This window comes from Panthera pardus, unplaced genomic scaffold (assembly GCF_024362965.1).
Source record: "Panthera pardus isolate Hobbes unplaced genomic scaffold, ASM2436296v1 HiC_scaffold_12, whole genome shotgun sequence".
NCBI classification, from domain to species: Eukaryota; Metazoa; Chordata; class Mammalia; order Carnivora; family Felidae; genus Panthera; species Panthera pardus.
Genome location: NW_026526677.1, coordinates 42,913,331 through 42,939,004, shown reverse-complemented (window position 1 = coordinate 42,939,004; position 25,674 = coordinate 42,913,331). Strand labels below are relative to the sequence as shown.

The 25,674-nt window shown below is 36.6% G+C and overlaps 1 protein-coding gene across 27 annotated transcripts in view; it reads right to left on the bottom strand.

Annotated features, from left to right (window-relative positions):
- SOX6 (SRY-box transcription factor 6) overlaps window positions 1–25,674 on the bottom strand; it is a 697,806-nt gene that overhangs the window by 190,870 nt on the left and 481,262 nt on the right. For all 27 annotated transcript variants that reach the window (XM_019456423.2, XM_019456414.2, XM_053899942.1 and 24 more), the window contains 2 exons: window positions 13,916–14,088; window positions 10,996–11,064 (listed from right to left, as the gene is read on the bottom strand). In XM_019456423.2, coding sequence (XP_019311968.1) covers window positions 10,996–11,064; window positions 13,916–14,088 — 242 coding nt within the window. The remainder of the gene's footprint in view (window positions 1–10,995; window positions 11,065–13,915; window positions 14,089–25,674) is intronic.

Below are 25,674 nucleotides of genomic sequence, written 5' to 3'. Positions count from 1 at the left end.
TGTATTTTCTTCCTCTCCATGATCTTCTGCTATTAAGCTCATTCTTCTACAACTATATCCACATTGATTCTTTCAAACCCCGGCCTCCAGCTCCTAAACTGATGATCTGGGAGCTATCATGACATTCATGATTCTCAGTGAAATGCAAGTCAAGTGGAAGGAGAAGCTGACAGCCACAGAATGAAAAAAGGTCCTTTAGGACAAACAAATACCTGAACCAGCAGCTGGAGAGCTTTCCTCTCCTTGAAGTTTCAGGCCCTGATCGCCTCCTCAGGCACCATTCAATTATACTAATCCCAAAGTGCCCTGTATTTAACTAATTCTCTGTACATTAACAAATGACTTCTGCCACATCCAGCTTAAACACCAAACTAGGACTTACTTACATCTTTTATCGAATAATAGCTCATAAGGAATGTTTCTCCTTATAGGTTACTGGTTCCTAACAGTATCACAACTTTTGAAAGGGGACAAAAGTTAATATGCAATCAGTTGAAACAAAAATCAGCTTTATTGTTCTGCCCCCTCTTTTTCCTGTGAACAATGTAACTAAAGAATGCATAAGAAGCAGCCAACATTTGTGTGGCTGGGAAATGAATGAAACTATTACAGTACAAAATAAGCCGGGCCTGTTAAGAGTTCCTTAGAATAGTCTGTCCACCTTGTCAACATGTTCAAGCAGCAGCCAAGTCACCCCAGCTGAGAGTCCTTTCCATCTGCACTAATCTCAGCCACTATAGAAAATTCAATTCTTCTACTGAAATGTATGTTCAACAACAATCATGACCATGACCTGACTGAGGATGGACTTTTCCCTTTCTTCCAATCTGTGAATTCCTTAACTGCATTGTTTAATGTTACAACTTTAACATTTTCTTAATGAATTGGGTGGTAGAAAAAATGAATTCAGTGTCTCACAGTGAGACCCTGACACATTTTGCATCATTTGTTTTCTTTTATTTTCAACAAGTAAAAATATCTGGCTCTAGCATTAATAACTTTTGAGTGGGAGTTACCTTATGTGAATTAAAAATGGTTATGTCAGTACATCCCTTCAGAATTTAAAAGATATTTCCCTGTGCTATATCAAGTGTCACACAGTATATCAATTTTTATTTCCCATCTCTCAAGTCTGGTATGCATACTGTTTAACTTCTTAAATTCTAAGTATAGACATAATTCACAAAAGCTGGGCAAATGCTTGACTTACAGGAGATGGCGTACACAAGATTTATATGAACAACTTTATTTTAAACAAGAAGGACTTTTGCATTTTGTGCTGCTACATCACATAACTTCATCTGTGCTTTTTTTTTTAAAGCTATAAAATAAATTGGAAAGATTCATTTACTATCCTTCTAACTTCACAAGCACTGTTGATCTAGTAGAAAAGCCCATTTTAGTGTGAAAGGTGAGAATTTGACCCTATTTTCCAGAATAAAATGCCATGCTCCCTTTTAGACAATCTCCAGGCAGCCCTGTCTAATTCTCGGCCAACCATCTCTGAATGCCTGATAAAACTTACTCTCCTCTCACTGACAATTAAAATACCACTCATGTGGCAGCCAGAGAAAATTGCTGTTCTTCCTTTTCTTCTAGATTATCATGGTACTAATAATTGATTTAAGTGCATCCACATTGACTGTCCTATATTCACATCACTAATTTGTGGATTCTAAATACGCATGAGTATATAGATACAAACGTATGTGTACACGTAGATACAAAATACGTACATTTATGTTTCTCTATAAGGTACTCTGAAATTTATACGTGGTACACAACAACAATAATGATAGTGAAAGATACTATGCATTGAGCAACTACTAGAGGCTTCGTATGATGATCTCTAATCTCACAATGACTAAGGTACTGTTATTACTCATCTTCCTAGGAACTAGGAAATGTAGGCTCAGAGACATTAAGAAACTTGTCTCATAGCTAGTAAGTAGCAAAACAGATCACTGAGCTAATTAGCAATAGAACTGGAATTTAAATCTGCATTTATTTAACCAATACTTATGCTAGTCCTAAAAACTTTTAAATTACATACATGCACTCAAAAATAATGCATCTTATTCTCTACACCTTCTCCTTTTATGTACAAACCTAGCTTAAAAGTGTATTCATACATTCCATATACATATATGTGTGTGTGTGTGTGTGTGTGTATATATGTGTGTGTGTATATATATATATATATATACACACACACATATATATATATAATCTCAAGATGTAGTCAATTTCATAGAGAATTCTTTAAAAAAGCATATAAAAAATAAATAATGGGCTGATTTTCTGGGTCATTTTGTTTAAATAATAATTGAAAATTTATTTTCTACAAGTTTTTGTCTTATTATGAAAGGCTATGCTTCATTTTTATTTTAAATACCTTCTCCCAAAGGAAAAAAACATATTCTGGTCTCAACATTCCGGTTTTGCCACTAGGTCTATATATAAATAAAATCAAGTTATAAGAACAATTGATTTATTTAAATTGTTTAAACCATGATCCATTATAAGCTTTCTAGCTTTTAAGTAAAATAGCTGTGACCAAAATCAAAAGTATATTTCAGCTGCTAAAGAATTATTTAAGTTATGCCCAACCCTCTGTCTATAGATATATCTGTCTATAGATATAGATAGATGTTAGTTAGATAGATAGATAGATAGATAGATAAATAGATGTTAGATAGGTAAGTAGATAGATAGTCCAAATAACTTAGAGTTCACATTTAATCTGCGTTACACTGTATAAAGCAGTATTTCTCAATCTTGATTGCCCTCTAGCATCATTTAGAGAGTTTTTAACAATCTTCTATCAGGACTGTACCCCAGACCAATTAATCAGAACCTCTGGGGTGTTACCTAGGCATTAGTATTTTTAAAAGGCTTCCATGTGATTGCAAGGTACAACCCAGATTGAGAACCACTAGCATCAAATGCTGTCACTCACTGCTCACTTTTGTCCGCGGGAGAGGGGAGCTGTAAAGAAAAGTATTAACATTAAAGGTCCTGACCTTCAATATAAAGACATATAACTTTAAAGCCCTCAGAAAGTAAAATAATTAACTCTCTAAGAAGTTTATATGTAAATACCAAAAGAGTCACTCAGCCATGAATACATTTCATACTACACTACAGGAAGATTCCAATTATGTTCTTTTTATCTCTTTCCTTGTGGGTATGCACCCACAGTTGTAGTAGTTCTGGGATATAAACTGGTTCTAATGGCAAATCTTCAATTTTTTTTCTGTTTAGGGACAAAGAGCATGTAATGAGATTTTAGATATTAGATATTATTATCTACATTTTACAAACTAGGAAACCAAAGTGCACTAAGATTTATTCAAGTCACAAAAAGGACAAATTGAGACACCACCTGGAATGTTGGAAATAGCACTAGACAGGAGTCAAGAAAGTTGGGTCCCACTCACAGCTCTGCCAATATTTAGCTTTTTAAGCTTGGACAAGTCTGTGGTTTCAGCATCCTTGTGTAAATTAAAGGATTTGGACTGGAGAAAAACTTGCAAAGAAATTTCAAAGGAAAACAAAACTGGGGACATATATATGTATTGGGGAATGTCTTATTTCACCAAATAAACCACTGGAAAACAAAGAAAGTGCATGCCATCTATTTTCACCTTTACTTCATAAACAGAAAAGGCATTTTAATTCCAAAGGAAGAAAAAAAACCCATAATGTCAGGGTTAATTTTTAGTATAGCTTAATGATAAACTCACGGTATTGTTGTCCACCAGGGATAGCCACCGACCCTCCCTGTGATGAGTGAATGAGAATCATGAGGACCTCTAGATGATGTTTCCAAGTTTAACCTTCTACTAATGTGGAAAAAGGGTGGAGGGGGATCATTTAATACTTCTTAGTGTAGTACTCTTTCAAAGGTTTCCCAAAATTCATTATTGAAGAACTACCTTCATCATTTTTGCCATACCCAAGTACCCAACAATTATTTGCTTATGGCTTTTATTTAAATTGACTTATTTTTGCTTAAATACATTTATTTCAAAGGAAACTTTATATCATTACCTCGAATAGAAAACGAAAATCTCTTGTCATAAATAGAAGATAACCAGATAAGTATTAAAATCCAAGTTTTATATTATTTAATTTTATTTCCTTTTACTTGTAGCTCAATACTATTGCCTCCAAAGACTCTGAGCCTAAAATGTTCTCTCTCTCTGTCTTCCCTACGGAGAGAGATTAGCACATCCTAGAAAGGTATTAAAGACTAACACTAAACTGAGCCCTCAATGTAATCAGAGAGATCAAGAAAAAAATAGAAGAGAGCCTCCTTTTCCCCATGGGATTGATTCACTATTACGTAATGTCACATGCTGACACCACCTGGATCATCTGCCACTCTGCTACTCCTGCCTCTGAAGAGGTAATGTACTCTCCCTTTTTCACTAACGCCAGAAAGAAGCAAAGACTTTAGTTTCCCAGAATTTTTAGTATTGGTAGTTAGAGACAGCGGGCTGGGGAGTGGAGTCTGAGAAAAGCACAAGAAGATAAAATAGAGAATGGAGGCTCACCTAGAGGGGGTTAAGGAAACCAAAGCATAGTGCCTGGAAAGCACTGAGATTCAGGGTCTGGTCTGCTGAAAGATCTTTGCCATAGGCCACATTTAGAAAACAGACAGCAAGCAGATTAATAACTCCATATAGCAGCTCATAGGATCTGGGCAAGTATCACTTCTTATTTTTAGATCCACTCCAACTTTAACAAACAGTCTAGCATGGTTAACACGGAGTTTCTAATCCACAGAGAATTCACATTTTTAGCTGCAAAGGCCCTTGTTATTCATGAATTATAGCAGCTTTACCTATTCTTTATAATTCAGAAACTTCATTATTAAAATGTTTGAAGCAAGCTACGGAGCATCTATCATTACTTAAAAAGTTAATTAGATTACATAAAAGAAATAATTAGATTTGCATTTTTATCTTGGTTTTAAACTTCCAAAGAAGATCACAACAGCCTGCCTGTGGGCAATTAAAAACAGCATACAGCAGAGAAATAGAGGAGAAAGGGTCTGTTTTTCCTGGCTAATTCATGATTGAGGATAGAATTACAAAATATTTTAAGGGCTTGCTGAAGCTGGGGGCTAATCCTAGACTTCTAAGCTTTGTTTATAACTCTCATTTCATTGCAAGAGAGCATCAGATACATGTGCAGTGCCAATAGTAGTATCAAATTACTTCCAGTGGGTTTACTCAGTCCTGTTCAGAGGCTGTTGGAAGGAGATTCGTTACCTGATCAATAGCACAAAAAAAGGACTATTGGCTAGAGTCAAAACAGGAGCACTGTAATTGCTTTTTGTTTACCAATGCTAAATACAATTAACAAAGAGGTACAACATAAGACAGAGGGACTACATGAGCCCGGAGCACTCCTGACTTTCATCAGTCTTATGTCGGTTCCTCCAGCCATCTCCAAAAGACAATAAATGCCAAGGTCCAGCTCTTAAATTAGAGGTCACTTAGATATTTAATGATGAAGCATATCTTTAAATATATATCTATTATTATTATCCCAGCAAAAAATTAATTAACCAGGTCATACAGGCCATGAAGGCTAATGTACAAAGTAATTATTTCTGATCTTTAGACAACTACTTCACATAAAAAGGTAGTCCTTATTCTGCTCAGCAGATACCTGACATGCCTGTAGTTAATCATATTGAAGGAAACAAAGGCAAGGTTTATCTCCTTAAAAGGTGAAAGTCCATCTCAAATTATTCTGTTTAATGGTTTAAGAACAATCACCTCCTTTCTTATAATATTAGCATCTCTTCTGGTTACCAGACAGGAAGAAGAATGCATATCTAATGGTGCTCTCCCATGACAAACACACAGAGACACACAAAACATATGAAGAGCACACAGGAATATATTGTAATCAAAATGGAAAATACTGTGTATGAAAAAATAGTCATATACTCTTAAGAACAGAGTAACGTCTCAGTGAAGAGACAAATACTTGGCTTTGCAAATAAGCAGCATGTATTACCGCATTTAAAAGGGACAGCTTTCCGATGAGACAAAGAGTATGTGCAAAGCAGCAGCAATGACATTTGGTTCAGGCCTTCCACAGATGGAATTTGCCATCTAATGTATGTATTAAATGACTAGGGAAGGGCAATGAATATTGTACACCAATTGTAAAGATTAACAAAAAGCTAAGAATTTCAAGTTTCACAATTAAACTTAAAAAGGCATATGTATACGAATTCATGAAATCATTGGCCCTGGCCCAGGAAGCCAAATGCCCAGGTAATACCCCATCCAGCCAGTCTACTGTTAGGAGACCATTGTTGTTCCATCAGCGATGTCAGGAGAGGACACAGCCTATATAACACACAATATAAGCCATTTGAATAACTCTAAAATTGGGGTTTGAAGAGACTATATTTTATCAAAAACTCAAAAAGTAACCTTCTTACCAAGATACCTTCATGAGCTAAATTCTCCTCCAAAGATTAAGTTTTAGCAACAAAATGCCATCAATGTTTCCTAGTAACATGCTATTGAAACCAAAGAATGTGGGATGTTGTATCCACGAAGAATAACTTCTCTAGATTCAAAAACCATGACATGCTCAATTGAGGTTGTGTAAATAAATATATAGGTGGATCAAGAAAGCAGGATTTATAAAGTATTTTCTCCTTTGCTTAGACTAGACTTACATGTACTGGTTGATTAAAATACTGTAAATATGCTTTGATGTGTCCAATAATTACAAGTGAATTTTGTTTACCTGTCAACATAACTCATAAATAAAATGCTACAAAAGACTGGCTAAGATACTCTAGTGCAATGGTAGGGGACAAGGAGGATGAAATTACTGAAGCAGTCATCTGTCCTTTGGAATTAAAGGATGAGAACTGGCATTCCCAATTCCAAGGATCATATTCCATATCTATTCCATATCTATTCCATATCTATTAGTTTGGCTTTCCATACACTTGATGAAAACTGTGCTATTTTTGTCCTGGAAGAATCAAAAATGTCCAACTTTTTCTGGGCTCTATATCGGGGGAATTACTTAATATGAAACAAATTAGAGGAATCACCATTTTCCCCAAAGCACAAACAGAGGGATTTGAATTCACTAAGCAAACAGCCTCCTAAAAGATCTGTTAATATTAAAGCATTTTAATAATCATTTAAAGTTATTAACCTGATTTTTTAATGGCAAAAATTGACTCATCAAAAAAATAAAAACATTGATTCACAAAGTCATTCATCTTGCTTTCTAAACATGGTTCACATGGTCTTAAATGTATCTCTTTGAAAATTTAGTTAGAATTTACCAAGGCAAAAGTATGTTAAAAATTATACTTAAGGAAGAAAAAAAATAATATGGTTTTTAACTATACATATAAGTTTTGAATGATTGCACATAAAATAAGCATGGGGACTTTTACAATACTGTTTTCATCATGTCTTCTTCCCATCTCTAAGGAAAAGTCCTGATTTCAATTTGTGCAAGCCATTCAGGTTTTCATTTGCTTCCATTACAATAGGCCCAGATGTGTTGGTGTGTGGTTATTGTAAGAGGTTAGACACTCTTCCTTTTCTTTCTATTATAGTTTGCAACATCAGGAACAACAGTACTGATTCACAAGTCAGCATTCTGAACTATAAGCAGACAGCAATCTTGAATGTAACCAGCTGATACTCATGATCCATAGCCAATTGCCATGGCTTAATCTCGCTGATTTTGTTAGCTAACAGGTTCTAGGACTCAAGATTTAAAAAGAAGAAAGAAGGTCAAACTTGCTCAAATGGTCTCTGTATACATTTGTTCTCAGAAGGGAAAGTACGTTTTGTACTCACCTTATTTTACTCTTTGTTCTGTTTTGTTTTCAAACAGGAGAATGTTTCTTTCATGATAGAAAAATGTGTGCAGCATCGCTTAAATCTCATATCTTGCTCAAAAAAACTGTACTAAAATTAGCCCACCAATAATCTCTCCTAAATTGGATCATGTCTATATTTTATCAAAAACCATATTTGAAAAATACTTTTAATCCATTCCCCTTCCCCCAAAACACCTGAAAGTCTGAATATCAAATACCTGCTTCATAAGTGTCAGAGATAAATATGTTTTGTGTAAGGAATATTTTTAAGCATTTGAAAAATTCTTCGAATGGTCGCACACTGATAAGATAAATACTGACAAGATACGCAGTAGTAACTGCGGTAGCTCAGGACAGAACAAACTATAAATACAGGTTATTGCTTCCTGTTATTTTTAAAATATAAATTCTTATTACGAAGATTCCTGTATTTCTAAAGTGAATGCAGCTCTGACACTTTGAATCTCTCTCTGATTTTATAATTTACACAGCTGAGATCAAGTGCTGATTAGCTTCAATTTTTAAAAATTTAAACAACGAGAAATAGCCACGATTTTAAAAGTAATTAAACTTCTATTAGAAAACCCGAAAAAACAATTTTCCTATCTTCTCAAATTAAACATTCCGATGAATAATATTTTAACATCATATTCTATAGTTTCCTGAAGAAGGCATCAATTTCATGTGGTAAAGTTACAACTAAAATCATATGTTATCAATAAATGCTATTTCATAAAAATGCTGTGAACTGATTTGGTTGCTATTCATCTGACATCCTCAGTACCACAAAACAAACATCAATTAAGACAGCCACTTGTTAGAAACACCAGTGGACTGAAAAGTGAAATACATTCAAAGTAAATAAAGAAGTAAGTAATGAAGATGTAGAAAAACATTAACAATAAATAACTGATAAGGGAACATCTCAGGAAACTTCTTCCATTCCTGCTTTACAAATAGGAGAAACAGAGAGAACTAAATGATCAGGTTATTTAACACCTACTGAGTTCTTAGAGAAGAATCCAGAGAAAAATGTAGGAAACCACAGGCTAAAAATCTTGACCTTAGCAGTAGGAGCTACACTGAAAATTCTAATAAGGGCAGAATCAGGGAACACCTGGACAGTTATTTAATTAAGGATCTCAGCATGAGTTATAAAAGAGATAAGATATCAGGAGGAGAAATTATTCCGAGATTTCATTGTAAAAGCTGACTGTCAAAAATGCCAGAGACATTCCATCTCCCCTGTATTTGGACTCTATTTTGAAACACACAGACTTGTGTATGAAAGATAGAATCAGAACTAATTAAACAACAAAAACACTGGTTAAAACCCTCAGGTGAAGATAGCTGGACAAAATGCCAAATGAGGTACAAGTACTTCTTCAGGCACCAAATTGGTACTTTAAATGGAACACCAAGTATGATTAAGAAATGAAGCAAGGCTCTAAGTTAACACCACTGGCTTTCACCAATGAAAGAGTAGAAGAGTAGAAGAGTAAACTATGACTTTATGTGAATTAATATTTTTTTCAATACAGTAAGATATATGGGGCACCTGGGTGTTGCAGTTGATTAAGTGTCTGACTTCAGCTCAGGTCATGATCTCATGGTTTGTGAGCTTGAGCCCCACATCGGGCTCTGGGCTGACAGCTCAGAGCCCGGAGCCTGCTTCAGATTTTGTGTCTCACTCTCTCTGCCCCTCCCCTCCTTGTTCTCTCTCTCCCTCTCTCTTCCTCTCTCTCTCTCTCTCTCTCTCTCTCAAAAATAAATAAAACTTAAAAAAAAATAAATACAGGAAGGTATAATATTACACTCAAGCAAAGGAATAATATAATTCACAATATACTGTCCCAACTAGGCTGAATAACAGATCCCAGAGGTTAGAAAATATCCACAGCTGGCTCAGTTGGTTAAGCATCTGACTCTTGGTTTCAGCACAGGACATGATCTCATGGTTCATGAGTTTGAGCCCTACATCGGGCTCTGCACTGACAGCACAGAGCCTGCCTGGGATTCTCTCTCTGCCCCTCCTCTGTTCTCTGTCTCTCAAAATAAAGAAAAGAAAAGAAAAAAGAAAAGAAAAGAGAAAGGAAGGGAAAGAAAGAAAGAAAGAGAAAGAAAGAGAGAGAAAGAAAGAAAGAAAGAAAGAGAAGGAAAGAAAGAGAAGGAAAAGAAAGAAAGAAAAAGAAAAAAGGAAGGAAGAAAAAAGAAAATATACACAGCAACCAAGAGAAACCACAGAGGCTGTGGTGGGCACACATAAATTTGGGATGAGTATTCCTGAGGATTAATCACCAAACAGTTCCTTATTTTATGGCTTTCTAGAAGTCACATACCTATGTTCCTATTCAAAAGTGGAGGTCAGTTCCCTTACTGATCTCAGAGAGCTATTAGTTAAATTAACCATCAAGTTTCTAAAGGAATGCCAGAAATCAGAATCCCTTCCCAGACCATTGTAATCATTATCTATGCATTTGTGTCACAGTGCCACAACAAAAAAGGGGAATTTTTAAATTGTGATACAATTATTTGGGAACACGTTTTTCTTCCTTTCTAGATTGTAAGTTCCTTGAAGACACATAATTATTCATTGATGTTCACACTCCCCACAGCACCTAGCAGAAATGCAGTTACTATTTCTTAAAGAACAAATTAATCATTATCAATCTTTGCCCAGGTCATAAGACTCTTCTCATAACTGACCTACTCAGACAGTCCTAACAAGCAAATAAATATAAGCTTCTCCCTGTGATACTATTAAGATGGTAAAATACAAAGCAGAAAGTGGTTTGTGGCAATAAAAATAGCATGTGTGTGCTACCTTTGAAACCATTTAGGTTTCCACTGGGTTGTGCTAGGCAAATGGCAGAAGGAAAAAGAGATAAGGTTTATTCTGTTTACGTGTCACATCAGAAAAGAATGCTTAGACCACCACACGGTCGATGTTTCCTACATCCACTCATACAATTTTATACAACCTCCTTGAGCAACAGCCCTGTTGGTGCTGTAAACAGGAAAGGGGCACATTTGCAGCATTTTCAATTCCGTTTTCAAGGAGGAAAGTATCTAAGTATAATCAGCCGAGAGTAATAAAATACACTGACCTGGATCTGTTGCTGCAGGAGATTAATTTTGTGCTGCTGCTGCAGAAGTTGCTGCTGTTGTCTTGCAATCTATCAGAAATAAAGTTTCATTAAGTTCAAATGAAATGCTTGCACCTTTGCCATTACCCCAGGTATCTCTCTTGGAATTGCAAGAATGCTTTACTGTACTCCTATGTGAAACAGTTCCTATAAAATGAGAGAGGCAGACTTAGTAAGTTGGAGAAAATGAAAAATTTCAAACAGGTGCCGCCTCTCTGCTTACCCCCTAAATCTCTCTCTGTAGATGAACAGGACCCCTTGTACGACATTTGTGAGCAGTTCATCCATATCTGCAATGGTCGTCGGGAAAGAATGGGAATTTTGAAATCTGATCTTTGGACAAAAAAGACGGGAAAACTCTGGCTACATTTTCTCAAGAGCTTAATTTGGATGTAAAAAGTAAAATCTGTAAGCAAAGACAGGAAATAACTTTCTATTACTTACAAACATGGTCTATTTGGTGAAATCTTTTCTGAAGGGAAGATTTTCAGAGCTGATAAAACTTACAAATATTGTCAAGGGAGTGCAAAAGAAAACAGCAAAAACTCAAATCTTTCTTTTTTTCTTGTTGATGTCACACATACAAAGCATTTTTTAGAAACAAAATTCAATATTCATCCATTTATCCTTTTGAGGGCAATGTGTTCATTTTAAAGGTCACGATCCACATATGAGTTTTACCTTCATCCAAAATCAAATTCAACATGTTAACACGTAATCTGGTCTATATGAAGAAATATTAACCACCTAAAGCAGGCTCTGTGGAGGATCCGAATCTGCCCCTCAGAAGAGCAAACACCTCCTTTAGCATAATGGTGCTTACTATAAAACATGAGGAAGGCATCAGGCTGTTTATTGCCTCAAAAGCTGAAGTCCGGGGGATACCCCTTATGAGAACACACTGCCAGCGTAAGAAGCTAGACGGAGAAGTGGCCCCAGATTACTTAGAAGGCCTTGGTTTTGTAGTGCCCTATAGGTAAGAGTTACAGCTTTTTTGTTCCTATTTCTTCTATTTCCAAAAGCCAATATTCTAGAATGGGCAATCTTAGAAGTAGCAATGAAGGTGGATCAGCCTTCAACTGTATATTTCTTGAGTCTTTTTGATTCTTTAGCCTAGAATAGAGGGAAACACCCAAATCACATTTCATTGAGCCCGAGATAACAAAAAATAGCAGTCTACTCCAAAATGTTGTTTTGTGGTTTCTGGTGATGACTGGCTCATACTGGAACTCATGATAAAGCTGCCCCTATCATAGGCTAGAGTTTGAGAAGTGGGACTACTCCCCTCCAAAGCTTTATAAGCAAAACAGAAACACTATGTAATCAGATTGGAAAGGCTCAGTCTGCTTGTCACTATTCAAATCAGAAATGGGCAACTCACTCGGCAACTCTAGGTATAGATGTGGGACCCTCTGAATATTTATTTCCTCTTAGCAAGCCAGTGAAACACTACTAGGCATCTAATATTGATGGTCCCTCCTAAATGATAAAGTGCTGCATAGAAATGCATCCAAAACACCACAGTGCAATTACTATCACCCACTCTAGACGTATGGGTTTGACACAGTGAAGTATGGTACATAAGCACCATGTGGCTCAAATTCTGAATTTTATTTGCCAATCGGTTGAGCTACATGCTCGCTTCATTGAGCATGACAACCTAGTTTTAAGTGTCATTTAATTTTCATTTTGAAATATAATTACAAAGTGTTCACTGTAAGATATCACTCGTCTGCAAATGTGTCAAGATTAATTTGTGCTAGCTTATTCACAAGTGTCAATAGTTAATTACTGTGTCATCTCTGGATGGCTAAATGACATTCTAACTTCTGATTTTTTACAGTGTTCCTTTATGTTATTTTCCATTAGGGGCTGAGTCCATATTCCTACATGTGGGCAAATATTCAAGCATATAAAATACCAGACGTCACAACTCATTAAAATCAACAGAGCATATATTGCTCTATATACCCCTATAAAATACATTTAACTGAAAAGATAATTCCAGTAATAATGTCAGATTTCTAAAAACTGCACATTAATTTGGGTCCATCTGATCTAAAGCATCAGGGACTACTCTATAGGATCATTGTTATTAGATTAATGTACTCTTATGAGACAGGAAAAAGGTTTGGGAAAGTGATTTATTTTTTAAAAGATATACACTTAAACTTTGCTATTTTTTCTTCTTTCTCACTTCTAAATCAATGAAATCAAATTCTTAGAGGAGCCATGTGCTAATTTGTTTTCAATGATTTACCTATGCTATAAATAGAGTGACCATATAATTTATCATTCAAACCCGGCCAACTTTTGCAAGTGGAATAGGGGTTATTAATAATTACTCTGGGAAACAGGCATTAGCCATGGTTATTCTGGGAAAACTGAGGCCTATGGTCACCTTAGCTTTAAAGTCAGAGAAAATCATGGGACCAGTAAGCTTAAAGATCTTCAAAGTTTCTCTAGACCAGGACCCTTCTTTTCCGGATGAGAAGAGTAGGCCCAGAGAGAAGCAACTTACTCATGGGTAAGCTACACTAGGATTGCATGCGATGTCTGTGTGAATGAGTCCCTAAATAATTAATCAAATCCAAATGTTCTGGAATAACGTTATCACTTTCAGTTATGCCCAGTTGCTATGATGCCTTTCTTTGTTCTCCACATATCCCCTCAGTATTCTTAAAGACCCTGGATTTCCAGAAGTCTTCTTCCTTTGTTTTTCCATCTTTCTCTTTCCTTCTTCTTTTCTTCTTCTCCTTCTTTTTTTATTTTATTTTTTAGTTTTAGGAATGCTTATGACAAATAAACCAATCAATGTGATTACTCGCTGAGCTTGGCGCATTCACCTCTCCAGTTCATCAGCTCCTTTTGCAGGGCTCACCTGTTCTTGCTGTTGGCGAGCAAGGTCCATTTGCTGCCGTTGTTTCTCAATTTGTGAGGCTGCCAGTTTTTTCTGTTCATCATGCGCTGCCAAGAGCTGCTCCCGTAAACTGATCAGCTGGGTAATCATAGTAGAGAGTTGCCGTTCTTTCTCTGCCAGGCTCTCAGGTGTACCTAAAATGGAAGTGAGAAGATATCTCACAAGTTTGAGAAAAGTCTGAATGAATTGGGGAAAAGTGGAGGGCGGATTTAGAAAGGGACTACCCTAAGACACTTAACCATCTGGGACAGTAACTGGAGGTTACTGTGAGTATAGGAACACTACAGAGTATCAGTGGAATGAACACCAGAGTTAGTCACCGACCCTGCCAATTAAAAGTATCATTGCTAATAAAATTCTCGCTCTTCCCTCTGGCTCTTTAAAACAAAACAAAACAAAACAAAAAGTAGAACTATCCCCATTCTCGCCTTTTTACCATATTCCCTCTCTCTCACCCCCCCCCCACCCCTACTTATCCCCACCAAATCTATCTGATCAAGATAGGAAACCTATGATATTTAGTACCAAAGATTAGAAACCATGGGTTGTATTAATATTCTATAATATTAGCTAGTTATCTCTATCTCAGTGACCAACACAGGATCTAAGACATAGTAAGTGCTTAATAAGTGTTACAGAAGGAATTTTCCAATCACTGATCTCATAAAACTTTTCTATTGTGCAAAGACCTGTCTCTGAAGCTTGGATGTCAGGAGTTGTTCTCTTGGCCTTGGAACGAGTTCTACAGAGAGGGAGGGAAAAAAAAAAAACTGCCTTGCCTCAGGTAAGGATAGGATTGAATCTTATGTTTTTCCCCCTGTGAAGGGATCAAGCTAAAGTTCTCAAGTTCATCCTTAAAGGCAACAATGTTGCTTGGAGGCCTCTCTCACCCTTTTGTCATTTGTCATTCTTCAAAGGGAAAAAACACATTCGAGGTTGAAAAGGTTATGCATAAGGATGTGCTGTTTAATGAATATGATGTCGCTGAACACTTATGGTATGCACTAATGGTGCTGAACAGTCTTTTTATGGGCAAATTGCACAGCTCTCCTAAGTAAAGGGTACAGAATCCTTTTGTGAATCTAAATTAGAGCATTTACCACAGCATAAGATAAGAATTTCAACCCACTGTATCTGAGCCACACAGGTTTCATTATGAAGAAATGATCTATGATTTGAAAGCTTTTCAGAAAGATGCCACCAGCTGTCAAAGGGGACAAAGATTGCCGATTTTTGTGTGTGTGGAAGAGTAGACTTCCAATCTCCTTATGAAACTCCCCTCAGTCCTGCTAAGAAAGCACGAGGACAATCTGAGAAACTAAAAATATTTCAGTTAGCAGTGGTCCTATTTTCTTAGTGGCTGCAGGGACAAACAGAGCCTTCAGAGGATGCTGGCTAGTACTTGCTAGTGTATGATTCCCAGAAGGTAAGACTGATGTCAGCAGAGAAGCTATGCCACTTAGGACTATCTTGGGGTTTGTAATATCAATTCAAGTCCTTAAAAAATAAAGAAAAAAACAAACTGTCAGTATCCCATATGCTTAAAGATTCACTGAGTTGAAAGATGGCCTAAAATCAAAATTAAAAGAAAAATAATCATGAGATGATGTTAGAAAATGTATTCAACTGATAAAGGAACAAATACTGTATCCAGCTGTTCTTTCTAGCTACTGGAATTGATTTTTTTTAAATGAGTTTTTATTTCAGCAATAGGAATTTCAGCTTGGTAAAAAAAAGAACTTCATGAATACAAAAGCAGGTTCCCAGTGGGAATCATAAAATTTCTTCAAAAGTACAACAAGCTCAATTAATTCATGGTGTGTGTGTGTGTGTATATGTATATGTATATATATACATATATATATATATATACATATATATGTATATATATATATGTATATATATATGTATATATATATGTATATATATATATATATGAATGAGAAGACAAAAAAAGTATGAAATGTATTTATTTACTTATTTTAGTCATTTCTAATTAAAACAAAATACTTCCTGAATGGCAACTATATACGAGAATACTGATACTATGGCAAGAAAAAGCAGATAGACTTCTCTACTCTTGTGCACTTTGGAGTCCAAAGTGCATGAGAGTAGGGAACCTTAATCAAGCAATTACACATATAAATGTAAACAAAAACTAAATAAGAATTACAAAATGACAGATATTTGGGGGAAGTTTAACCAAGTTTGGGAGGCCCAAGTGTAAGAAAGATAGTCTGAAAAAGTAACAAATTATCAGGAAGATGAATAGAGTTAAGTAGTCAAAGAGTTGGAGGGTGATCAAGGAACTTTTCAGAAGAAACAACACAGGCAAAAGCCCCGGGGTTGGGGGGGGGGGGGGCAGTGGAGGGGAGTTCCAGTGTGTTCCACAAGTTGAAAGAAGGTAGTAAAACTTGAGCAAGGAAAAAAAAAGGGGGGGAGTAGAGTACCAGATGAGGTACAGAGGTAGTAAAAGTTCACACCATTCAGTGAACTAATAGACCATGCTTGATAAACTTCATACTTATTCTAAGAATGTTTCAAAAATAACTACAGTATTTTAAATAAGGGATGAATGATGTGGTCATTCTACCTATGGTGTGGAAAATAGTCTGGAAGATTGTAAGAGTAGATATTTGGGATATATGGACATTTTATTGCATATGTTTTTGGAAATATTCTGATCTACCTGTAATTTTCTTACTATACCTTTCTATATGAGGTGAGTTAAGAGAAGACTTACTGGAAACTGGGAAAGTTACTGCATCACAATTCTTAAAGAAGAGAAGCATTCATAGGAAATTTGGGGCAAGGGCCAACACAAGAGTTGGATCTGGTATTTACACTCCCAAGGAAAAACTAGAAGGTTTTCTCTTCTCCTAGGTTAAATAATGTTGTTTTAACAATCTTCAATACAGTCCCCTTCCTCCTCTACATAGGAAACAGAGAAGCTGAGGATAACATATACATGACTTCTTAGCTTCTTCTGTTCAAGGTGAAGCCAAAGGTCTATAAATGCATTCGTGCTTCCATGCTACTAGACATGTATATATGCATTTACAGAATAACACAATTTAACTGATCTTTTTACAAATCAGTATGATATTCAAGTTGTTTAATTGTAAAAATTCAGTGACATCTAAATAATTTTTTAAAAAGCATGCCAGAGAGCAATATTTTTAGAAAATTTAGGCATTCATATAAGACTATTGCTATCTTTTCCTTAAATTTGAGGAGCACATATATATTTTGAATAGATGTGAGTGCCGTAATGAATGCAGTTGGAATGAAATATAGTAGCAAAACAAATCTAAAATTCTCCCTCAACGGGGAATTTATATATACACATACATATATGTATATATAAATTTACATATATACATATATATAATTAAGGAGAAATCAATTTACACCGTACAATAGCTGACACTCTCTAAATGTGATGCATGACCATTTTTCTGTTCTATACCCATTGTATTTGTTCACATATAGTGATTTACACCTAAGTAGTTAAAACCTGTAGTGTTAGATTTTTCTGTTTTATTTATTTTTGGGACAGAGAGAGACAGAGCATGAACGGGGGAGGGACAGAGAAAGAGGGAGACACAGAATCGGAAACAGGCTCCAGGCTCTGAGCCATCAGCCCAGAGCCCGACGCGGGGCTCGAACTCACGGACCGTGAGATCGTGACCTGGCTGAAGTCGGACACTCAACCGACTGCGCCACCCAGGCGCCCCTAGATTTTTCTGTTTTAATTAACAGCAAATGTTTATACTGCTGTACTAAAAATAACATCGAATCTGAATCACATTAATAAACCAACCTGTGAACACAAGTTATTTCATCTCAAAAAATACTAGTTTAGGGGCACCTGCGTGGCTCAGTTTGTTAAGCGTCTGACTTCAGCTCAGGTCATGATCTCATGGTTGGTGTGTTCAAGTCCCACATGAGGCTCTGTGCAACGGTGTGGAGCCTGCTTTGGATTCTCTCTCCCTCTCTCTCTCTCTCTGCCCCTCCCCAACTCCTGCTCTCTCTCTCAAAAGAAATACATAAGCTTAAAAAAATACTAGTTTAGTTGAATGTATAATTTTGCTATGGAAAAAAAAAACTACAGACTTACAATGGTTCAAGTTTTCTTACTTCATGACTGTGCAACAGTAATATGCATCCAGTAACACAGGGAATGATCCTCTCTGTAGGTGCTGGGCAGTAGCAGAGACCCGCAGCTCCCACTGAGCCACACAATCAGGAGAGCAAAGCACTGATTCAGTTCAACCATACTGCACCCATACATTCTGGTTTTCACTTTCCGTCTGATATTCAATCAATTGTATAGATACTCAACACTTTCTTATAAAACAGACTTGATGTTAGATGATTTTGCCCAACTGTGAGCTAATGTAGGTGTTCTGAGCACACTGAAGGTAGGCTAGGCTATGGTAGGTGGATTAGATGCATTTTGAACTATTAAATGCATATTTTCATCTTAAAATGGGTTCATCCGGATGTAACTCCATTATAAGTAGAGGAAGATCTATATAACTGTCAGGGTTGTTGAAAAAGTAGACAATTTATGGGGCATAGTGAGGCAACCTAAATACTGTCCGGCTATGTTGAAGCCAAAAGACCACATAGAAAACTCTTATAAGGCAGTTTAACTCTCTGTAAAAAGTCTTGTCTTGAATTATGTTTTCAGTTGTGATAAAATCAACTTGGAAAAAAGGAAAGTCAGATCCAGAGAATCTGCCCAGGCCAGCAGAGGTCATCAGTAGCTGCCTATCATCTGTTTCACATCCTTCAGGCTATCTTAAAATCTCCAAAAGCACTGCTGGAAAATAGTCTCTCCCACACAAAAACAGAGGTAGTTTCATAAACCGCAAAGAGGGAACCAGCAAAAAACCTTCTGCACACAGCTTCTCTACAAGTCAATGTGCCTGCTTTTATCCAATATCACACACACTGTGTGCCTGACACTCTCCGCTATAAACTGTATCTATTCTCCAACTCCAAAGACAGTGCAGCAGGTTTTTTTTTTTTTCCATGGGGTCGTCTTTATCCCCAAACCACATCTGTCTTGAGTTTCTCTCAGATTAGTCAGGTGGATCAGTGCTCCCCAGGGCCTGCTCCAGCTGAAGTATTTTAATTTGACTAAACACCTGATTTATTTTATCTCTCCGATGAGAAAGGCAGTTTGTCTTAATAGAGCCTGTCAGCCCACAGCCCCATTCACAGCAATTTACAGGCAGCCAGGGACGCTGGAAGAGAAGAGTGCCGTGATTCTGTATTTTATCCTCCTCCAGAAAGCACCTAAAAGCAGCTATTCACTGCTACTGCATGTGGCATTTTAGAACTGAATTAGCTTTTTATTCAAGTAACTACACTTGTTGTGAATAGCTTATCTGTAAAATTGCTACATTCACTACTGATTTTATTAACCTTTGGCTCTATCACAAAATGGTCTTCAGTTAGGAAAGACCTTTAAAATTGACACATTTTTTTTCTTAGGGGCCTTTATTCCAGTGACTTCAGATTTACTGAGTTTGATCCATTGAATTCTTTACCAGTTGTACTTAAAATTTTGAGTCTCAATAGGAAGTCAATAGTGTGTAAATAAGGAAACACTTTTCAAAATGTAAATATGGCAGCAATTTCCCTCATCAAAAGTTTTCAAATACCATCTTTCACTATAACAGTTTTAAAATCAGCCCTCTAGCCCTTTTTGGTCATAATCTGAAGAACTTGAAAAAAATGAACTAACATAGACTACTTTTTTTTTTAACTTTACCAACTATAACTACCTGTCCATAGGCCCAAAAACCAACAAAGAAAACTCAAAATTGATGAGAACTTAGGTAAAATAAAAAGATAATTAGGATAAATCCCTTTGTGGTATAGAATTTAAAATTAAAAATAAAAATCAGGTTTAAAATTTACAGTTTTTCTTTTCCTTTTTTTTTAACATCAGCTCACAGAAAGAATGTGCACGGCACTCTGCTAGTTAATTTCACCCACAGTGACAGTCCATGGTGCTAGAAATAAGACTGGGCATTGGGAAGTTACAGAGGACTCAACATCTGGACAAGGCAGGCACCTTGCAGAGCACTTTACTAGAGATTTGCCTCACCTTCTTACAATATTCTCAGACCTAGGACTTTAACAATATAAACATTTCACACAGGTTACTCTCTTTATAGCTGTCCCCTGCAAGTGATAACATATGTGGTGATAACTCAGTTTTTCTAATGAGAAAACCCAGAAACCAGCACAGCAGTGGGAAGAGAGACAGACTAAAAGAGGGAAGGGAGAAGCTCACTCACCGAGTTGGCCAAATTAAATTTTGTGAGTTTCTCTGCATAGTTTTTATCTCTTCCCTCTTATGAAATGAAGGGAAATGGTGTTAAAACGTAATGTGTACCAAGCCAAATAAAACGAACATCAACAAATGGCATTATCTAGAAATGTGTCTCAGGGAATTTAAAACAAGACTTCCACCTAAACGTGCTCAGTCATTGAATCACACATCATTATAATAAGCTTAATAAGACTTAACAATGAAATTACAAGAAACCTGGTGAACTACAAGTATGTGTGTTCAGAATGATGGGGAGGGAAGGCAGTGACACTGGAGTGGAGTTCTGATGGAGACACACTTCTCCACAGCAATCCTAGAAAGATTAAAGCACTTAGCAGTAATTTCAAAGCAGCATCAACCAAAGAACTCAGCCAACAATCCAGAAAGATTTTAAATTAAGTTGAAAAGAAAAGCTCTTAAGAGTGAATTCCCTGGTTAGTTCTAATTTTTTTTTTTTCTCAAATGGACATTGTTTGAGAAGAAAGCCAAAATACAATGCTGGTCATAAAAGAAAGCTGCATTTGATCTTTTCTGCCCACAGGTAACCTGGTTAAACTGCTGTGCTCATGCTGCAGACTCCTCACACATCAGATGGGCTGTGATGTCCCCACTTCACAAGCACAGTCCATCATTTAGCATTGGCCTTTTTTGATATAGCCTTCTTTTAAATGTCACAAAATAGGGCAGCAAAAAGTCAACAAAAAATAAATAGGGTAAGCTAAAGAAACTAACAATCTATCAGAAGGTCCCCTGATAAAAGTTACTTTGTGGTGACTGCCTGAGAAAGGAACCCCTGTCCCAGTGTACCAGCAGCTAATTTGAGTTCTGAATCCAACAGCAGTTTGAAAAGCTTTCCACTCTAAAGGGCCCCAGTGCATCATAAAGATAAAGGATTTCAGTACAAAACCACCACAAAGACCTCTATTATCTTATCAGTCTTTGGTTACAACAGCTGAACCAATATGACTAAATTCTGAATGACTTTTTTTCAAAACAGCAAAATACTGGAATTTCTTTGTTTTCTCATCAGTCAGCTATTGTCATTGCTCCCATATGCTACTGTCCATTTCTTAGTAAATAAAAGTTTAATAAATGCAGTGATTGTGCTCCTAGGAATCACTTAGGGACCACTACACAGGAAATGTGGCTCATGGACTGAGTGAGGTACAGACTGTCTTTGGTTTTTGTTTTTGTTTTTGTTTTTTTTCCCACCAAATGTATGAGAATTTCCCTCCTAAAATGTAAACAACTCTCTTTAAAATGTTATTAAAATCTACTGTGTACAAACAAGACAAGAATACCCAGGAACTCCCTAAATTAAGATCAAACTCCCCTGTCTATTCCAGGCACACTCACCTCTCCTTCAGCTTCCTCTCTCTCTAGCTGCAAAAGGAAGTCTATTCCTGGATCAACTGAGGTCTATTCATGTTGCAGATCCCAAAAGAGCAAGAACAATCCATGGAATCCTGCCATCTAGGCTCCTAACCTCACAGCTGGGCCTTCAGCCCGTTGTGCTTTATTAGCTCATCCTTTTGGGATCCGGAAATGAAGGTATCCTGAAACATCCCTCCTTCAGCAGAAGACAGGCTGCCTTTACATCACTGTTCTCTATGGATGATAACTGGTCAATGGCTACATCTCCATAATTCGCACATAAAAATTGTAATATTTGGCCTTTCAGAAACATGGAATTCTTTGGTCCTTTAGGGAAAAAAAACAATAAAAGAATTTTTTCAATAGTGCTGAATATAGAATTGGCTCTTTCTCAAGAAGTTCCATCAGAATTAGGAGGCAGGAAAGGAAAGATTAAGAAAAAAAGGCCTTATTTAGCAAAGTATTGTCTTAAGAAATTTTATGTGTTACCTTATTTAATCCTCATCCCAAATGTCGCATTGTTACTTTCATCTCACAGACAAAACCCCAAGCTTTCAAAAAGTAAAGAAACTTGACCAGAGATCATTTGATTGGATATGAATTCAGGCCTTCTGATTCCTAATCCAAGGAAGTCTGGAGGTGAAGGAAGAGGTATCTTCCCTTACATCAGAGTTAGAATACATCGTGGGGAATTTCTAAAAGTCAGGAGTAATGCTCTAAGGGACCTAGAATTTTAATGCCACGTAAGACTGAGAAATGCTCAAATTCTCAGTAAGGCTTTATTTACAAAATAATTTTAAAAGCTAGGCTAGGCAATTAGAAAACCAAAGAGGTGAGTAAATTGAACTTTGACAACTTACAGATGTAAAAATAGATCTTGATTTAAGTGATATGCTTGGAGTTACTCAGGAAATTAGCACCCTGCCTGGCAGTCAAGATCCCCTGCTGTTTTATTCTCCAAAACCTCTCTCCTCAACAAGCATATGGCCTCCTGGTTCCAAATCCAAATACAAAGATTTTGTAGACCATGGCATTCCCAAACATTCCAGATACAAAATTTACAACACTGATGAAAGACTGAGAAATACACTCAAATATTTGCACACATCAAGTGTGCTGCTGTCTTAGGGTGCACTGTGGCTGCCGGCTGAGATGGTCAGGTGCTAGCCAAGAGGAAGTTACCTGGAGAAGTGTAGGAAGTTTTCCTACGAAGGACTGAGGAACCTCTCTGATACAACTAAGACTTAGAACAGTTGCTTGTACAAACACACCATATCCTTCCCCGTTTCCGGTATTTACAACTTGCCTAGTGTAAATCAAGGGAATCCTTTCCCTAGCCCAATATGCGTGATTGTACAATAATAATAATTGCTTAAACTTATATAGCAATTGCTTTTTAAGCAACTGCTTAGGAAGAGCTTTCTATATATTTATTTGTTTGTTCCTCACAACAATCCTATGCAGTGGGTCATAGTGTTATCCGCATGTTAAAGATAAGGAAACCGAGGCATAAAAAGGTCAAGCAATTTGCCCAAGTCCTAAGCTATTAAGTTATATGTCTAAGATTCAAAATCAGGCAGTTTGGCTACAAAGTCTGCCCTCTTAACCCTATGATGAATGGAGAATAGTACTCCTAAATGATCCACCTTCTAAAAACAACTTCACCCCGACAATGTAGCTGAAATTCTATCGGAGGTTTGTTTTTTAGGTTGTGTGTGTGTGTGTGTGTGTGTGTGTGTGTGTGTGTGTGTGTGTGTTTAATACAATGTATCCTGAGGTCCTTACTAAAAAGAAAGAATTTACCTACGGAAGGATATATGACACCTTTTGTTTTTTTTGTTTTGTTTTGTTTTGTTTTTTGTTTTTGTTTTTTTTTAAAGTTTACTTATTTTTGAGAGAGAGAGCGAGCTGAAGAGGGGCAGAGAGAGAGGGAGACACAGAATCCAAAACAGGTTCCAGGATCTGAGCTGTAAGCACAGAGCCCGACATGGGACCTGAACCCACGGACGGGATGCTCAACTGACTGAGCCACCCAGGTGCCCCTGACACCTTTTGTTCTTTAAGATAGCTCAATCCACTAGCACTTAGCTCTGTTGACCTTTCAGCACAAGACACACATATCTACCATTGTTTGTAGTTGCTTTTCATTACCAACCCAATCTCTCACTCCCATACTCTCTCTTTTTCTCCACCTAATCTTATTTCTCCAAATTCTAAACTCCTGGTGCTGAGGACTCCCCACCTGTATTCCTATGTTTGAACGAATGCAATCAGACCTAGTAAGTGTCCCTAAACTCTCAAATATTGGAATTTTAGTTTTCCCCAACAGATTGATTTGGCTAGTTCTCTGGCTCTTAGTGGCCTTTTAGACTCCTTCTCAAATCCCCCACCTAGTTAGGTGTGCCCCTAATTACTTGATTAGCAATCTAGATAGCCCAGTCCATGCCATTTTTTTTTCCTCCTGTTTTGTCCATAGGCATCAGGACATCCCAGTGGACCTAGCTGTTGTTAGTGCTAAGACTTTGAAATCAGAAGTATGCTAAAAACTTTAAATTAAAACAAAACTGAACAATAACTAAAGGAGATTGCGTATTTGAGTTTTTACAGAATCACAAATAGTTCACAGATTCCCAAATCACTGTACTGAGTATCTGATCAGAGAGCAGGCCAGTAATACAGATTCCACCATTACAAACTTGAATTATGAGTTCGTAAAGGGGAAATGGAAATTTCATATTGATTTTGAATTTGCTGTGTCTGATTGTGCTTTAATAGCTGAATACAGTTGGATAAGTAGCAAGTTCTTTTTGTTCACTATTTTGACTTCAACATTGATTTCTGGGTTCAATAGGTGCTATCATCATCTTATTATAAAAATACATTACAGGGCTCAGTCAGTTAAGCATCTGACTTCGGCTTAGGTCATGATCTCACAGTTTGTGAGTTTGAGCCCCGTGTCGGGTTCTGTGCTGACAGCTCAGAGCCTGCTTTGGATTCTGTGTCTCCCTCTCTCTCTGCCCTTCCCCTGCTCACGCTCTTTCTCTGTCTTTCAATAATAAATAAATGTTTAAAAAATTTTTTTTAAAAACCAACACATTACATTTAGAGAGTTTTTTGAATGTTATCTAATGTTTCCCATGTAAAATCCATAATATTCAGGGCATAAATATTAAGGAATACGAAAGAAAGAAAGAAAGAAAGAAAGAAAGAAAGAAAGAAAGAAAGAAAGAAAGAAAGAAAGACAATTAAAACCTCAGTCCAGAAGTGGTTAAGGATATCCCATCACAGATGATTTTTAACATGCTAAAGTAAACATGAACAAAATATTTCTAAACATTTTCAAGGCCTTTTTCTTTTCACAATTACATTAAAAGTCAATGTATGTTTGTTCAGCCTATAAACAAAGATCAGTTTAGTCACAAATAGGATGTCCTATTTTCATACTGGGACATTCTCTTACAAATGCATAGAAAAGCATGATTCAAGATTTTAAAAGAGTTAGGATCACTTCATATAATACTTGCAGGTTACAAATGGAATTTTAAAACAAGTTTATAAAAATCATTTTCTAATGCAACTTTAAAATTTATGGTTTTACCATTGTCACGTGAATAAATAAGGATTTTTAATTTTTTTAACTTGAAGGCAAAAGTTGGCCATGTGATCCAGAGAAGAAGAAAAAAACATGTATTAATATCTGAGCCTTATAGGGAATAGAATGCCACAGTCAATGTGGTAGTGCTGAAAAATAACCTCAGTAGTTCCAGACGCCACCTTTTGAAGAGATAAAAATCTGAAAAGGCAACAAGAAGATGATTGCAACTGTTGCATTTAAGAGTGATATTTAAAAAGAACTTTGCTTGTAAAAGGTGTTATAACTCCAGTAGTCCCAGAGGAATTGCAGAGGAGGCAGGCTCTGCAAACGCACAGATCTTAAGTACATCCTGTCTGATGGATTCTGTTGGCTCCCCACCCAGGTTTAAAACCCCTGCTG